The sequence below is a fragment of the Theropithecus gelada genome, chromosome 13 (genome assembly GCF_003255815.1).
Source record: "Theropithecus gelada isolate Dixy chromosome 13, Tgel_1.0, whole genome shotgun sequence".
In the NCBI taxonomy this organism is placed as follows: domain Eukaryota; kingdom Metazoa; phylum Chordata; class Mammalia; order Primates; family Cercopithecidae; genus Theropithecus; species Theropithecus gelada.
In genome coordinates this window covers 24,077,282-24,094,846 of record NC_037681.1, presented here as the reverse complement: position 1 = coordinate 24,094,846, position 17,565 = coordinate 24,077,282, and the positions used below count along the sequence as shown (strand labels likewise).

General features: G+C 54.9%; 1 protein-coding gene across 1 annotated transcript in view; it reads right to left on the bottom strand.

Moving 5' to 3' along the window:
- Positions 1 to 272: 272 nt before the first annotated feature.
- COLEC11 (collectin subfamily member 11) overlaps positions 273 to 17,565 on the bottom strand; it is a 47,898-nt gene continuing 30,605 nt past the window's right edge. Inside the window, exons 4-8 of the mRNA XM_025354887.1 lie at positions 7,395 to 7,466; positions 4,670 to 4,723; positions 1,593 to 1,688; positions 662 to 1,053; positions 273 to 609 (exon numbers count right to left, since the gene is read on the bottom strand). Of these exons, the coding sequence (XP_025210672.1) occupies positions 662 to 1,053; positions 1,593 to 1,688; positions 4,670 to 4,723; positions 7,395 to 7,466 (614 nt within the window). The 3' untranslated portion in view covers positions 273 to 609. The remainder of the gene's footprint in view (positions 610 to 661; positions 1,054 to 1,592; positions 1,689 to 4,669; positions 4,724 to 7,394; positions 7,467 to 17,565) is intronic.

The window sequence follows — 17,565 nt, the reverse complement described above, 5'->3', positions numbered from 1 at the left end:
AATTAATTAAAATAAAAGAGATAACTAATAGAGCTATTGAAAAAATTAAGAGAACAAAATGACTCCACACACGTAGTAGTACAGTTTGGAGAATATTTTGGTGGCATTTTCCTGAAATCTGGGTTTGAAGCAAAGCAAAATTGTTTTTACATGGATAATAGTGTGAAGGAACCTATATTTTAATATAATTTACAGAAGCATTAGTCAAAGTGAAGTGAGTTCTTTTCCATATAGAAATTAAAAGGTAGTAATTCAAGACCCCATTGCCACCATTTGGACTTAACTACTGCACTACTGAAAGATTTTATTGTACAGCTTGGACAAAGGCACGAGATTTATGGAAGAGCAATTCTGGGTAATAATTACATGATGACATTGGGGCTACAAGACGGTAACGAAACTCCGCTTCCTCAGAGACAGCACCCCAGGGGCACTTTCTTTTCCTCTTACACACAGGCCGTTCTCTCCGTTTACACAACAGCCCTCTACTCAGTGAGCCTCCGCCCTTCACAGAGGGACAGCTCCCTGGCTGGCACCACGGTCTGGGCTCTGGCCCTGCCAACCCTGCGGGGACACGTGGGGCCCCCAATGGGCAGCCCCAGCCCGAGGCTCATATGCGGAGGCTCACGGGCTCTCCCGGCGGCCAGCCCCAGCCCGAGGCTCACATGCTCTCCTTGTCGAACTCACACATGAAGTACATGGTGGTGTGACAGGCCACGTCGTTCCAGCCGCCCGAGGCCACCATCTCCACGCAGTCCTCCTCGTCGTAGGCGTTGTTAGGCTCGCCGCTGCGCCACTTGTTGAAGGTCCGCATGGGGGAGCGGTCGGAGTACACGAAGGCGCCCTCCCTCTCCAGGTCGTTGATGCCGATGAAGACACGGGCCAGGCCGGCCTGCGCCAGGTATGCGGCCATCAGGCCATTGGCAGCCTCATCCTTGGGCATGCCCAGCGTGCCTCCTCGGCCCTGACAGGACAGCTGGGCATCCGCATAGCGCTTCTCCTCCTTCACCAGCAGGTAGATCTTGCTGTCTGTCTCGCGCACACCAGCAACAGCTGTGGGGAAGGGCAGGGCTGAAAAGCGAGCACTTGCATCTCTGCAACAAACTTAAGGCACAGCCATGTGCAGCAGGGGCTGGCGGGGCAGCAGGGGACGGCAGGGCAGCAGGGGATGGCAGCAAGGGATGGCAGGGCAGCAGGGCCAGCAGGGCAGCAGGGGACGGCAGGGGCCGGCAGGGCAGTAGGGGCTGGCGGGGCAGCAGGAGCCAACAGGGCAGCAGGGGCTGGCAGAGCACCAGGAGCCAACAGGGCAGCAGGGCCGGCAGGGCAGCAGGGGACGGCAGGGCACCAGGAGCCAACAGGGCAGCAGGGCCAGCAGGGCAGCAGGGGACGGGAGGGCAGCAGGGGATGGCAGGGCAGCAGGGGACGGCAGCAAGGGATGGCAGGGCAGCAGGGGACGGCAGGGCAGCAGGGGCCGGCAGGGCAGCAAGGGACCGCAGGGCAGGCGTGGCCACTGCAGAGCCCTTGCTGGGGGTCTTTGGACGGGGCCAGGAGGTGGGAGGGAGGGAGGGAGGGTGGTGCCGGGAGCCACATACCGTTCTTGATGAACTTGAGCTCGCTGGTCAGCTGAGAGACCTGGTTGTCCATCTCCCCGATGGCCTTGCGCAGCTGGCTGCATTCACACGGGAGGCCTGCAGGGGCCGGGCCGGTGCGTTACAAAGGCTGGATGAGGACTCGGGCTCGGAAGAGAGGCGAGGACCCCTCCCCAGAAATACGCATTTTACTCAACAAACATGCCCCACGGGCCTTCGAGGCCGCAATATCCATCTCCCCCTTCATCCTAAAGGTAGGCGGAGCAGGGAAAGACCTCGACAGGAGCAGAGGGAGGGCAGACGTGTGTATTTCAAACCTCGCCAGCTGTAGAGGGAAGAGAAATGGAGGTGCAGGGGTGGGAAGCAGCCCAGGGCAGGGTTGGGACCCAGGGAAGCAGGTCAGGCTGAGGGTGTGCAGTGAGAAAAGGTAGAACATCTGGCAGCAGTCCTCCATGGCCTGGGGGCACTGCAGGGCTGAGGCGGGCTGAGGGGAGCTGAAGGCGGCAGCAGCAGCATCCACTGTGCAGAGCTCTCAAGGCGGCGGGGCCATTCCATTCCTAGCCGAGTACAGGAGGTGGAATCGCCAACACGCAGGTGCCTGTGACATGTCAGGTGGGGAGTAGGGGCCAGGGCAGAGCTGGGCATCGTGGGCATACACAGGGCGTGAGGGACGGCTCAGGGAGGGAGGACAGGGCAGCATCACCAGAGCACCTGGAGGCCGTGGATGAGGCCTGGGAGGAAGCGAGGCGTGCGGGTGGGCTTTGCGCCTTTTCCCACAGTTTCCACTGTGCAGTCTCAGCCCACCCTGCAGTCTGGTACATCCTGCAGAAGTTCAATCCCATCTTCCTGGACGTCGGCAATCACGTAGAGCCCAAATCACCCACCTCGCCCTCATACGTGAGACCCCCCGATTCACATTTGCACATTTGAAACTTGATCTTTCTTGGGGTTTGCCTTGGTTTTGGGATTTTTTTAGTGGAAGTTTTATCTAAGATACATTTTTTAAAAATATATTTTGTCTTCCAGCTCCCTGAGGTTTGAGGTAACAGAGGCTTTCTGGAGAGACCCCTGTCAGGGGAGGTGGATGGATTCCTTTCCTCATAACCTCCAAACTGTCTGACCACGGTAGGCCTGATGGCAGCAGCTCGGCCCCAGGACGTCCCCTCTTCTTGCCCTGCCCTCACCTGCCTCCGGGTCCTCCTGTCTCCCAGAGGCTTTGTCCAGGCCCCTCAGATTGGCTGAGTGCCTGGAGATGCCCTGAGCGGATGGTGCTTGGCCACTCAGTGACACTGATCTCAGCGCACTCGTATGGAACAAAGTCACGCAGGCAAGGACACCTCCCGAACAGCTGTTCCTCCTCATCTCTGTGATGCGGGAGGAGCTTTTAAAACAAGAACTTTTATTCAGAAATCTAGCCCCTTTGTTTCCCCCCTGGTTTCCAAGGGTCAGATCCTTCTCGGAGAGCACCTTCTGAATGTGCTGTGAAGCGAGTGACATCACGGAGACACAGCGTGTCTCGGGGAGAAAGGCTGGCTCCAGCGAGCAGACGCCTGCAGAAGGGACGCTCCCCGCCACCCCCGTGAACACACTGAACGCACTGAATTCTCTTCCAAGGCCCAGCTGTCGAGCTTCTTGGCTGAGGGAAGAGGGGAAGGTTGGAGTCTGACTGAAAGAATATTCTAGTTACTTAAACACTGTATCTTCCACCTAATTTAGTATCTCTTAAGCATCTTTTGTGGTCAATAAAAAAGGACTGGAGGGCACAGAGCCATCAGGATGTTATTTCAGGAATTCAGCTCGAAAGCAATGAGGCCTGAATGAGGGAGAGGGTGGGGTGCGAGGGGCGCAACAACCCCCGCCTGGAGGCGCTGAAGCAGAAGGAAGATTAGAGGATGCCTGACATTGTCATGGGGCATGAGTGAGCAGCTTGGGAGTTGGTGGGGGGGGACGGGTGTACAGTGTGGAATGGGCACGGGGTGGGTGTCCACTGTGGATGTACATGGGTGGGTGCCCAGTGTGGGATGTACGTGGCGGGTGGGTGCCCACTGTGGGATGTACGTGGCGGGTGGGTGCCCACTGTGGGATGTACGTGGTGGGTGGGTGCCCACTGTGGGATCTACGTGGTGGGTGGGTGCCCGCTGTGGGATCTACGTGGTGGGTGGGTGTCCGCTGTGGGATGTACGTGGTGGGTGGGTGTCCGCTGTGGGATCTACGTGGTGGGTGGGTGCCCACTGTGGGATGTGAGGGGGGTGGGCGTGCAGTGTGGGATGTACGTGGGGGATGAGTGTCCAGTGTGGTAATCCAGGGTGTGAGGGAAGGGCTCCAGTGAGACAGATGAGGACCATGAGACCCCCAGTGGAGATGCCCACCAGACATGGGTCCTTTGGGGCTTGACCTCATGAGGGCCACCGTGTAGGGGTATGGGGGTGAGGGCTGTACCAGGGCTCAGAGGAGGTCACCATTCTGGGGAGGGAGCAGAAGAGCTACAGAAGGAGTTTTGGGAGAAAGATAGCAGAGTGGGGGGGGAGGCGTGTGAAGGCGGGCAGAGGGCAGGGACAGAGGACAGGACACAACGTGTCCTGGTGACTTGGCAGCAGGAAGCAGGTGCCCCACAGGGAAGCCACGTCCACCTAGGCTGAATCTGAGCTCCCTGGGTCCTCCGAGGGGAGCCATGTCAGTGGAGCACCATTGTGGGAGTCGGATGCAAGGACATCTGAAACCAGGGAAAGAGCCACAAAGTCCAGATGTGCTTTCTGAGAAGTCTGGCGGTAGGAGGAGACCCCTAGTGCCCACAGAGGCGAAGAAGGGGAGAATTCTCATCCTAGGACCGGTGTCACTGAGCCCAGCTACACACACAGACAGAATAACACAGTGGACAGGCAGATGACACTCCTAAGAGGTCATTAACATTCAGGTAGAAGGAAATCAAACACTGCAGCATCACTGACACGGAGACCACATGGCCGGCGTATGCGCTCTGTTCCCCAGCCCACCGCAGTTCCATTTAATGATCTACATTGTTTTCCCAAGTGCAATTTTTAATACATTATATGAAAAATCCTGGACCCTTTATGCCATACCTGGTTCTCCATTAGGACCAGGGGGTCCTATGTCACCAGAATCTCCTTTCTCACCTGAAAATGAAAAACAAGGTCCAAGTCACCAGGCAGAGGTGGACGTGTTCTTTGAGTTAAAAACAACAAGACTGAAAATGTGACTTGTCTCGTGGATTTCTCCCAGGCCACCCTGTTGTTGTGAAGTACCGGAGCTCCATTCTGCAGGTAATTCCTGCTTCCGGCACTATTTATGTGATACGAACCGTATACATGTCATGGGGTGACAGGGATTATCGGGTGATCATTCTTTAAGTCAGTTCTGGAAAATCCAGGATATCCGATGGAATACTCTGCATACATCGCCTCATGAATCCCTGGTGCCATGAGTGAGCCACCACTCCCCTCAACAGTCTACACGCCTCTCACAACAGCAGGAAAATCCAGATCGAGCATGATGGGAGCGCCAAGCACCGCGCGGGCCTGAGAGCTCATCTAATCCAAGAGTCAGCGCACTCCTTCCTGTCCCAGCTCAAGGTCCTTCCTGTCCCTGCTCGCGGCAGCCCGGTGTCCTGGAGGGCCCAGACGCCAGAAGACCTGGGCTCCATCCTGGCCTGGACCCAACCTCCAGTTAGATGAGACAAGCCACCTCACCACCCTGCCCCTCAGCTTTCCTCAACGTACAAAACAAGGGGGTTGAACAAAATGATGGCAATAGGGCTTTCTAGCTGCTCTAAAATTAAGTCATGTGACTTAATAGAAATAAATTCTAATGCATTCTCTTTATTCTCACAGAGAAGCCCCAAATGCCTCTGCAAAGAGACTTGTGTAGATTCCGATTCCATTCGCACAAGGAGGGAAGGAGTTCCGCAGCCTCCACCCACCCAATTCCTTTGTGTTCCTTTATCAGCATCGGGAGCTTGGAAATGAAAGCACAGCTGGATCAGAACCCAGGATGACAATCTCAGACACAAGGCAAATCAAATAAGCAAAGCCAAACAAGGCCAGCCTGGACCAGCTGCCCCTTAGGAGTCACCGGAATCTGCCCAGAGCACACACCGCATGGTAAACGTATACACATCCCTATGTGTGAGTCAATACGCAACGTGGTGTTATTCACAAAAGCAACAGGTGGAAAGAACCCACGTGTCCACCGACAGGTGAATGGATAACAGCTGTGGTCCATCCGTATGGTGGAATATTATTCCCTAAAAAGGCAGGGCATTCTGACCCACGCTACCCACAGGTGAACCTTGAAAACACTACACCAAGTGAAATCAACTAGAAGGACAAACATTGTTATCATTCCACATATGTGAAATATCCAGAATAGGCCAATTCAGCGACAGAAAGCAGATTGGAGGTTACCGGGGCTGGGGGAGGAAGAACGGGGAGCCATTGCCTAGTGGGAACAGAGTTTCTCTTTGGAGAGATGAAAAGGGTTTGGAAATCGTGGTAATGCCTGTACACCATTGCAAATGTACTTAATGTCCCTGAATTGTACACTTAAAATACTTAAAATGGCAAGTCTGGGGATATAAGTATTTTGCCATGATGTTATTTGGGTTTGTGAAGCCCGCGCCTCCCTCCAGATCCCATGATTCTCTGTGTGTTCTTCACTGGATTGGCCGTGGCAGGGAAGGTTTTCTCTCTCACAGGTTTTCCAGGAGGCCCACAGCTGAGCTGGGCCTCTCCCCACCGCTCTCCTGGCCACAGAGCCCTTTCTACCAGGTACGGGCTGGGTTGGGGGAGGTCCGTGACCATGGATCAGAACAAACCATGAGAACCCCCTCACAGCTCAAACTCCAGACCGTAGCCTCTTGGTACCTGAGCCAACCTGCTCCGAGGCAGATGAATGAAGTAGAAGAAGCTGGCCCCGGAACTGGACAGACCACAGCAGACTCCCTCCACCGCTGGTGCTCAGGGCAGCTCAGCCGCATTGCTACACCATGCAGGACCCCAAGGAGACTTCACGAGTTCACACGTGCAGACCTCAGGGACGGCCAGCTCCTTGCCCTCCCACCGGCTCCGTCCCCTAGAGCCCAGCATACACCTGGAACAAGCCAAGCGCTCCAAAGACATCCACTGACCAGATGGTGGGGGGTGAGCGGGGCATAGGAACAGCACCTTCTGAGCAACCCCTTGGCTGTCCTGGCCTCAGTCTCTCATCATGGGAGGCACAGCTGATCTGCCCGCCTTACCAAGGCTGTGCAGGCAAATGCAGCAGCAGAGACGGTGCAATCAGAACCCACAGGTGTAGCCTGAACCCAGGTGTTGGCACCATAGTTGCTGCTCACACCTGCTGCTGCCATCCCACACCCTGTTCTCACCAAGAATCATCCCATCACCTCGAAATGCCTGAGACCCAAGCTGGGGGAACAGACGCGGTGCCTCCTGAGCAGGGTCCGTCCGCGCCTTATGTGAGGCTCTAAGCGTGTTACCAAACTTGTTAAGGACGTTGTGGCTTCACAGCCAGAGTCTCGCCCAAGCGCACTCGCCGCAGCCCCTCCATCCTGGAGTGCTATGAAAATCCCACAGGATGGGGAGCACTTCACCGCACCCTGTAAGCACAGAGCCAGCAACTAGCTCCAAGCACCTCCAAAACGGAAGCACGGCAGATGTCTTCTCTAGCACGCACAGAGCATAAACAGGAGCACCACACGAGACAATCCACGCTAGAGTTATTCTCAGGGGATCCAGACACTGACCCTGGGGGGGGGGGGTAATGAGGCAAGAATCACATCGCAAATACCTTTAGAGCCAATGGGACCGATTTTTCCATGGCGACCCACACTGCCTTTCTGTCCTTTGTCCCCCACGTCTCCTGTAGAAAACAATAAAAGCAAAGTTGGTTGATACACAGATGATCCCGTGGCCTCCTCCATCACACATGTGCACAGGTGCCCCGACCGCCCTCCTTCCTAACATCACAGACACATAGAAGAGACTAAGAAAGACAGCTCTAAATCTCTCCAAGGTCACGCAGGTGACTGTCACGGTCAGGTCGCCTGTTGATACAGCTTCCGAAGGAAGATGCACTTCCCCCAGAAGTCATACACAGTATGGAATGGAGGGGCCGAACGGGGCATCCCTAAGTTCCAAACTCAACCATGGTCCATCCCCTCCGTGCCCGTGTGAGGGGAGAGCTTGTCTTTCCTCCATCCCAGCAAGGCAGAACCTCCCAGCTCTCACTCCTGTACCCACCAAACCACGTACCCACAACCCTGCAAGCATGGACATAACCAGCGCTGTCAGGAACACGGTGTGGGGGGTGGGTGCAGGTGGCAAAGCCCCTGGCTCCTCTCGGGTGTGTGAACTTGAGCCAGGGAGGAGGGTCCCAGGAGTGCTTCACCAGATGCCTCCCGACTTGACCGTTCTACAGCAGAATGCCGGATCCCTGTGACCTGCTGGCCCCTGTCCCCAGCCTGGGTGTGTGCAGCGGTGGTGTGTGGTGTGTGTCCCCCACCCTTCTCCTCTCATTCATAGCAAGAGGGACACCAAGATCCCACGGGATTGTCTCTCTGATCACTGGACCACGCCCGAAGAATGCCGCTGTCACCCAGTCCCTAGAACAAATTAAACCAGAGGGTGGAGTTTCTCAGTGCTCCCTCCCACCAAGTGTTAAGCCCTCAGCAACTGCTCCTACCTGCCTGCTGGTGATCACCACTGACCACCAACCCAACCAGCAAACAGCAAACAAGTACATAGGGGAAAACTGGGAAAAGAAACAGGCGACCTGATTTAACTCGGTAATTCTTTCTCACGGACGTGATTATACATTGTTAGGGTTTCATGATCAGTTATAACCCATTGTTGCAGGAACTAAATGCAATTCAATGTGGGCAATCCTGCAAGACAGGGGTGGCAGGAAGGCCTTTCTACTGCACGCAGATAATGCTCTGTCCCGCAGTGACGCCAGAGAACCAAGGACTTCCCTGCCAGGAACTCCTAGTCTTGTTTTGCAAAGCAGTTGTAATGTTCCCCCAGTTCAGAATAGACAGAAACCAGAGGACAGAACATAGACTTCAGTGAGCTTTGCTAAAATGAAACCACACACACCCCTGCAAAGAGTGGTTTACGTTGCATTAAAATGCAGCCTTGATTCACAAAGCACATTCACATGCATTCTCTTATCTGGCTACGAAAATGACACAGCTTGGCATGGCAGAGCCAGGACAAGAGCCACGCCCTGCTGCTCTGAGGCCCAGGCTGCTCCCCTGATGCTGGCAGCTGGGGGCCACATCCAGCCTGGGGGACAATGGGGGGACGAGGGAGGCAGGGGAATATCCTAATGGCACCTAGGCTGGACAGCCAGCACGGAGGCAACTCTGCTTTGCGCCCCAGGCACTGTGTGTCGCCAGCTGTGCAGGGCGCTGGCTGCAGGAGTCAGAGCTCAGGGTCTACTGGTAAATCAGGACAGCAGTCCAGCAACTGCAGTGCATGCAAGAGGAAGGGAATAGAAAAAGGGCACGGGGACGCCACTTCCTCGTCCGTCCTCAGAGCCTAGGAAAGCATCGGAGAGGCTGTGGTGCATGCTCCGTGCTGTGAGAGAGGCAGAGAGTTGGAGAAGAGGGTGGTGAGACAAGACTTGTGTTCAGGAAGCATCTGGCAACACTTGTTGGAGAGACTGAAAGGCACGAAAGGAGGCCAAGGGCAGAGCAGGCCGGGGGTGAAGGAGGTCATGGCAGGCGGGGTCTGGGAGGACGAGAAGAACGGCCCAGATCGGGGAGACACCCAGGAGGTGGCGCTGGCAGAACCTCGTGCCTGATGGGACGTGTGGATGAGGCACACACAGCTGGCACTGGGTGACAAGCCCTCCCCGAGGCGGGGGCAGGAGACACAGCTCTGGAAAGGCACAGAGGGGGATGCCACGGGGCGTGTGGGAGACGGGGACAGGCAGGGGAGAGGGGGACAGGCAGGGGAGAGGGGGACAGGCAGGGGAGAGGGGCCATCATGTGACAGTGACAAGGGCCAGGAGGGCACCTGAGAGAAGTGTCCAGTGGGAGGCGGGGGCCGGGTGGCCCCTCAGGAGACCCACATGAGGAAGAGGAGCCCAGGGAGGAACCTGAGGGCAGCGGGGCAGGCAGGGGCACAGCAAGGCGGCTAGAGGCACTGCCACCGGGGGGCACCCAGTGAGGACAGGGCCCAAGACACAGGCAGGGCCGGGACCGGGTGGACAGCCAGGAGGTCTCACAGAGGGAGGGGCAGGGCCCCCACACCAGAGGGGACGCTCAGTGTGTCGCCTTCCATCAGGGGCCAGCCCTGCCCTGCTCCGAATCCCTCTCCACAGCAGCCTGTGAGTCCAGCGCCTGCTGGAGCCACCTGGCCTGCTCTTCTGACAGCTGGTGCCAGGCACCCGTTCCTGCTGTTCTGAGTCATGACAATTTCAACCTAAAATTTCTGTAACAGTAAAATGCCAGAGCAAGGAGAGAGAAGGGCGACTGGAACAAACAGCTTCAGTAAACCAGCCAACCCATTATACATGCCCAAAACTTGCCGCAAGGGAGGCAATTTGCAATTCTCCCTGGAATATGACTGAGGGGCCCTGCTTTGCTGCAGAAGGAGGCACGGTACGGTCAGTTCTCAGGGCTGGTGGAGCTGGGAAGTTGTCGCTCTGCTGGGTCCGCTCAGCCAGCCTGGTTTTACACCCACAGAAATGCAAAGCTAGCTGAACTCACCTTCTCCAAGAGTCCCCCAAACATTTAAAAACTGTTCTCTCTCTGAAATCTTCCCTTCACCCAGCTAGAAACCCTCAGTCCCTGCCCCATCCTGGCTGCCTTTCCCCAGCACATACCCTGGTGTGGCTTGGTTCCTTGTCAGGATGGACGCAGCCACCCACACTGAGTGCCCATTCATAGCCTGAGCACCGTCACCTCCTGCAGTGGATGGAGCTGTGCCCCTCACCAAATTCCTCTGTTGAAGCCGTGACCCCAAGGTGCCGGTATTTAGAGACAGGGCCTTTGGGAGAGAGTTAGGGCAAGATGAGTTTGTGAGGCAGGCGTCCCTCACCGTGCTCTGAAGCTGAAAGTTGAGCCCCGTGCTTCTGCTCGGCCTCCCGCAGAGGGTCCTACAGAAAAGCTGATGTTCCCTGAAAACGCACATCTGCTGTTTCGTGTTGTCCCAGGCCCAGGAACACGCATCTTCCTCGGGTCTCCTGTCCAAAGACAAACTCTCCTGTGCCCAGCTCTCCACCGCGCCGTTCCCGAGGTTCTGTGCTGGCCGTTAGGTGGAAGGTTGGGACAGCCTCAATGTTTGTGCTTCTTATTTCCCCCTCCACGTCTTCATGCTGCTCCCCCCGCCCGGTCAGCTGTGGTCGCCTCCGTCCCCTCGCGAGGAGGTTCAGGCTGCCAGATCAGGCTGGACGCGTTCACAGCACCCTCACAATCAGCAAGCAGCCAGAGCAGGGGTTTCTCAGACCCCCCTATGACAGGGACCGGGTCCCACACTTCTCCAAGGGCAGGAGCTGAGCGCTACTCGCTGGAGACAGGTGCCAAGTGTCAGCGATGACCTTGGATTTGCATTAACGTCTGGCCATGCAACTTAGGGATGGCTAAAAGCCAAATGCTCTCAACTCACTCTCAGGTTTTAACTTGTCTGCAACAGCAGGACGCGTGCCTCCTCCAGCTGATGGACTGAACCACTAATGAGTCTTTCTCGAAGGTGGGAGGAGCACGCCTCGCCAAGAGCATCTGTGCCCCAGGGGCTTCTCCTCCACCGTCTCCTGGGCCTCACCATCCCGCTCTACTTGTCAGCCTGGGGACGGGGACCTGGCCTCATCGTCCAGGGAGGAGCTGTCTGGGTGGGAAGGCGGGAAGACGGGGTCTGCAGGTCACTTCTCTCTCCCCATTAACTGTCCTTGAACAGCTTCACATCTCATCTCGCAGGGGTCTCAGGGAGAAATAATTCGCAGGTGGGGAGGAGGCCCCTTGCACCCTCCTTATCTTTTCCAGGTGGAAGCTTCTTAGCAAATAGTTAACTGTTCGTTCAGGTGAAGGAACACAATCTGCCTCTGCCACGTCGCTCCACAGCCCCTGTGGTGCTCGGGCTTTTTCATGGGCAGGTGATGTTCCCAGGGCTGGGACTTTGGTTTTCTTTCCCATGCTCTGACGCCGCCCCTCTCCAGGTGGGGACTCGGTGGGGGTCCCGGGATTCTGCTCATTTTTCCATCTTTCAGAAATAAGTTAGAATACTCCCAGGTAGACTGTGTGCCAGGAAAGCACATCCACACGTACATGATGGTTCCTAGCAGCACCATTTATTAGGGCTGAATTACATCCTCCAAAATTCCGACGATGGAGCCCTAACCCCAGTGTGACTCCTACTAGAAGCAGGGTCTTTAAAGAAGTCACACAGGTGGACCCTGGTCCAACAGGAATGTGGCTTTACACAAAGAGAAAGAGAGGCCAGGATTGTGCGTGCACGGAGGAAGGCCATGGGAGACAGCAGGAAGATGCCGCCTGTAAGCCCCGGAGAGCAGCCTTGGGAGAAGTAGCCCTGCCGGCACCTGGATCCCTGACTTCCAGCCTCCACAGCTGGGAGGAAATCATCTCTGTCCTGGGAGCTGCCCGCTGTGTGGTACTGAGAGATGGAGACACTGCCCTCTGCTCCAGAAGAGTTCAGAGTCAGGTGACCACCACAGGTCACGCAGTTCAGAGTCAGGTGACCACCACGGGTCACGCAGTTCAGAGTCAGGTGACCACCACGGGTCACGCAGTTCAGAGTCAGGTGACCACCACGGGTCACGCAGTTCAGAGTCAGGTGACCACCACGGGTCACGCAGTTCAGAGTCAGGTGACCACCACAGGTCACACAGGGAGCCAGGAAGGAACACAGTGCCCCGTGATTCAGAGCGCAGCCTCTGCGATCAGACAGGCGTGGCCCCAAATCCCAGTACTCCATCCATGAAACCCTGCACAAGTGACAGCCCTCTGTAAGCCTCGGTTTCCCTGTCTGCCATGTGGCACCTCAGGGCAATCCATGCCTCGGGTCACAGCGAGCATCAGGAGCAGGAGCGCACACTGACTGCGTGGATTTCACTCAGGCCATGGCCTCCTGACTCCATGTCCAGGGCTCCAAACCCTGCACCTCCACTGTGGGCAGGCCCCAGCCTGTGGGGCTTCCACCCCTGGGTACAGCCAAAGCCGCCCTCCACGGGCCAGGAATTGCGGGAAGGCTGTAATTCTAAGAGCGGGGGGCTGGACGCACAGCGCAGGTTTGTGCTCCTGTGAGAGGACAAGCAGTGCCCCACTCCCAAGCCTGGGGGCAGGAGACAGCGACCGAGAGACCAGAGTGTGCAAAGCAGCAGGCAGAGCCCTCTGAGCAGAGCCCCCTCCGAGCCCACTCCCCTGTGCCAGCCACGACCAAGTGCACTCGGCTGGTGGGGAGTTGGGATGGCTACAGGTGGCCCAAACCCTTCTGTCCCTCCTTATTCCCTTCTGCCCTAAACCCATAGCTTGGACCACCAGACCCCTCTCCACAGTCCCCTCAGCCTTGTAGGGAGGCCTTTGAGGGAAGCGGCAGGCACTGGGCACAGCTGGGCCTGGGGGTGGAGAAACACTCCCTCCACCAGAGGAGCCAGTGCCAACTTCCTCTAAACACCCCGACAGCAGGCAGATGTTACTGTTCTCTGGACCTCCTGAAAGAGAACAAGCAAAATGCCTCGAGCATCCAAAAAACCTGTTGCCGTGACCTTCGCTTGCAGCCAGTCTGCTTTGGTTTACTGTTACAATTCTTTGAAGAATGCCTCAGAATAATTTTTTAAAATTTTTTCTTAACTTTCTTTTTGATACACAGCCTTGCTCTGTCACGCAGGCTAGAGTGCAGTAGTGCAATCTCTGCTCACTGCAACCTCTGCCTCCCAGGTTCAAGTGATTCTCCTGCCTCAGTATCCTGAGTAGTTGGGATGACAGGCATACGCCACCAGGTCTGGCTAATTTTTGTATTTTTAGTAGAGATGGGGTTTCACCATGTTGGCCAGGCTGGTCTCGAACTCCTGACCTCAGGTGATCCACCCACCTCGGCCTCCCAAAGTGCTGAGATTACTGGCGTGTATTGTATTGCATTTCTTCAAAATTGTAAAAGAAGATGAAACGTGGCTTTACCAATACAATCCTAATGACGAAACAATCAAAGCAGTGGCTACCAAGAGGTGGAAGTGGGCCAGGAAAGCAAAGCAGATTGATTGAGAGCAAAGGTCACGGCAACAAGCTTTTCGGATGCTCACGCCGTGTTGCTTGTTCTCTTTGTGGAGGGCCAAAGAACAGTAACACGTGCCTACTATCAGAGGGTTTTGAGAAAGTTGGCCAAAGCCTTAGCAGAAAAATGCCCAGGAAAGCTTCACAGAGCCCTTCTCCACCACAACAATGCTCCTGCTCATTCTGCATAGAAAACAAGGACAACTTTGCAAGAGTTTCTATTGGAAATCATTAAGCATCCAACTTTCCCAATTTGGCTCTTTCTGACTTTTTTTTGTTTCCTTATCTTAAAATATCTGTAAAGGGCACTCATTTTTCTTCAGTAAACAATGTAAAAAAGACTACATTGACATGGTGAAATTCCCAGGACCCTCAGTTCTTTAGGGATGGACTAAATGGCTGGTATAATTACTTACAAAAGTGTCTTGAACTTGATGGTGCTTACAATGAGAAATAAAGTTTATCTATTTATTTTTATTTTTTAATTCCATTTTTCCACAAACTTTTTGAAGTCCTCTCACACATTATACACAGACACATGCACATATACTATACACACATACATTCATGTACACATGCATACACATGCATATGCACACATACATACTATACACATATGCATGCACAGACATCTACATGCATATATAAACACATGTGCATGCATACTATACACACATGCACATGCATATGCACAGAGATGTGCATATTCACCTCCACATACACACATGTGCATGCAAACATATACATATTAACAGAGATATGCAATATGCAAACACAACATATATGCACACATACACATATGCATACACATATGCATGATGCATGCACATTCATGCAAACATGCATGTATAAATACAACCACACATAGCATTATCAGAACATTGCATATATGTACATATAAACATACCCGTATACACATATATAAAACTTACCAACCTACGTATATGGATACATGTGTACACACAAGATACATACATGAATACAAACATCCACATATACATACATATGTAAGAGCACTTGGAATTCAGCTTCCTCAGCGATTTTTAACAACTGGGCTTTCTCTGGACCCGTGGCCTGGCTTTGTTATCTCAAAACAGGGCATCCAGCAGCACATACATAGACAAAGGCATATTCACATGACATACCCACGCATACTATAGGAACACATATACACATACATACTATTCACACACATGCTATATGCACATACACACAAATGCACATATGCACATACAGGTATGTATACATACATACCGCTATACATGCACAAACATACATGCTATGTGCGCATGTCTGCATGCACACACTATACACATGTGTGCATGACTGCATGTACATACGCATACTTTTATCCTCACACAACTCAAGCTTGTACAGCTGGTCAGCACCCAGGCTTAAACTGAGAACCCCAGAAGCACCCAGGAGACCCTCACTACACCCCAACCTCCACATATCAGCCACACACACTGGGACCTATTGGTGTGAGCTGTTGTTTCTGACAGAAATACTCTATTTTGGGGTGTTTGGAGGAAGAAGAAAAGGTGAGAACCGTTAAAATCCACTGAGATGGTCAACACATTCTCTACTTCACACCAGAAGTAGCTGACTTGTTTCAACTTGAAGACAGTTCTTGGAAACGAACCCGTGGGCAGCACAGTAGTGTGGTTACAGACCCAGAAGTTTTCTGAGGAGAGCGGATTAGAAAAAGAGCCCTAAGGCCTTTTTCCCTCTCCCAAGGCCCCGTGCACCTCCAAGTCACAGAAAGCTTTTTGCAAGAGGCAAGCAACGCCGCCTCCCGCTGGCTGCGCGCGACAACAGGAACGCGCCTGACGCCCTGGATCCCTTCCCTCTCTGCCCCTGGATCCCTTCCCTCTCTGCCACAGGAGCTTCTGGCTGCCGCACCCGGCACACTGGGCACGAACGCCACGGCCCATCCCACATCTCATCGCCATTGTGAGCAGTGCTGTGCCTCCCATCTGTCCTCTGGACACGCGTGAGGATTGAGAGCAGCTCAAAGCAGGTGCGGAGTTCTTATTAATTTTAATGAACGCTTCACACAGTCCTCTGAAGCGGAGAAGGGGCAAAAAGAGCATTTGGAATTCAGCTTCCTTGGCGATTTTTAACAGCCGGACTTGGCCGGGCGCGGTGGCTCAAGCCTGTAATCCCAGCACTTTGGGAGGCCGAGACGGGCGGATCAGGTCAGGAGATCGAGACCATCCTGGCTAACCCGGTGAAACCCCGTCTCTACTAAAAAACACAAAAAATAGCCGGGCGAGGTGGCGGAGCCTGTAGTCCCAGCTACTCGGGAGGCTGAGGCAGGAGAATGGCGGGAACCCGGGGGGCGGAGCTTGCAGTGAACCGAGATCCGGCCACTGCACTCCAGCCTGGGCGACAGAGCGAGACTCTGCCTCAAAAAATAAATAAATAAATAAATAAACAGCCGGACTTTCTCTGGGCCATGGCCTGGCTTTGCTATCTCAGAACAGGCCACCCAGCCGCACCACCATCCTGAGCGGGGGGCAGGGGATCTCACTTTCCCCACAGGACACTCCCTCAACGCCCCCAGCGCACACCCAGCCGGCCTGTTCAGGGCAGCCCCCGCTGCAGCCAGGCCCCCATGTGAGCAGAGCATGCACTTTGTGGAAGTAGAGGCGTCTGGGCCTCCACCAATGGGGACAGCCCGGGCCTGCAGCAGCACCTGGGTGTTGCTAAGACCAGTGCAGGGTCTCAGGCCGCCCTCCTGGGCCAGGAGCTGCAGTTAAACAAGAGCCCCTGGGGAAACCTGAAGCAGAGCCCTGACTCCAGAGACAAGCAGAGAACACAGCATCTACCCAGCATGGCCAGAAGCCTCGTCCCACAGACCAGCTCTCTAGAACCCGGCGGGGCAGCTCCTTCACCTGGGAAGGGAGGACGACACAGATGGGGGGCCCTTGGCCATAGACAGGGATCACCCACAGGTTGCAGAGGTATTCGAAGATACGAAACCTCAGGATATTTTTCCAAGAGTGGACGGAGGGCCTTCCGAACGTCAGGTCTCATGCTAGGACCTGAAGACGCAAGGATGAGAGCGGATCTACAGACCTGGGGCCAATGATGGCAGCAATGCCCTGTGAAGGCTGTGATTTTGATGTTAGAAGTTGAAAACAATGGTTTGGAGTGGTCACGGGCTGGGCAACAGCAGGGCTGGCATGGGAGCAGGGCTGTCACACCCAGGCCCCACTCTTCCCAGGCATGCTCCTCCCCTTCAGGAGTCCCTTCGAGAAGCACTGGAACAGGTGCTGAGGCCCACCTTGTCATCATGCCCAGCGTTCTGCCCAGCGTCATCATGTGCAGCGTTGTGCCCAGCGTCGTCGTGCCCAGATCCACGCTGTTGTCATGCCCAGCATCATCATGCCCAGTGGTGTCATACCTAGATCCACCCTGTCATCGTGCCCAGCATCACTGTGCTCAGCATCATCGTGCCCAGAGTCACTGTGCCCAGATCCACCCCATCATTGTGTCCCGTCTTCACGCCCAACATCATTGTGCCCAGAGTCATCATGCCCAGATGCAGCCCGTCATCATGCCCAGTGTCATCATGCCCAGTGTCGTCATCGTGCCCAGATCTACCCTGTCATTATGCCCAGATCCACCCCATCGTCGTGCCCATCATCGTGCCCTCTGTCATGCCCAGTGTCGTGCCCAGATCCACCCCATCGTCGTGCCCATCATCGTGCCCTCCGTCATGCC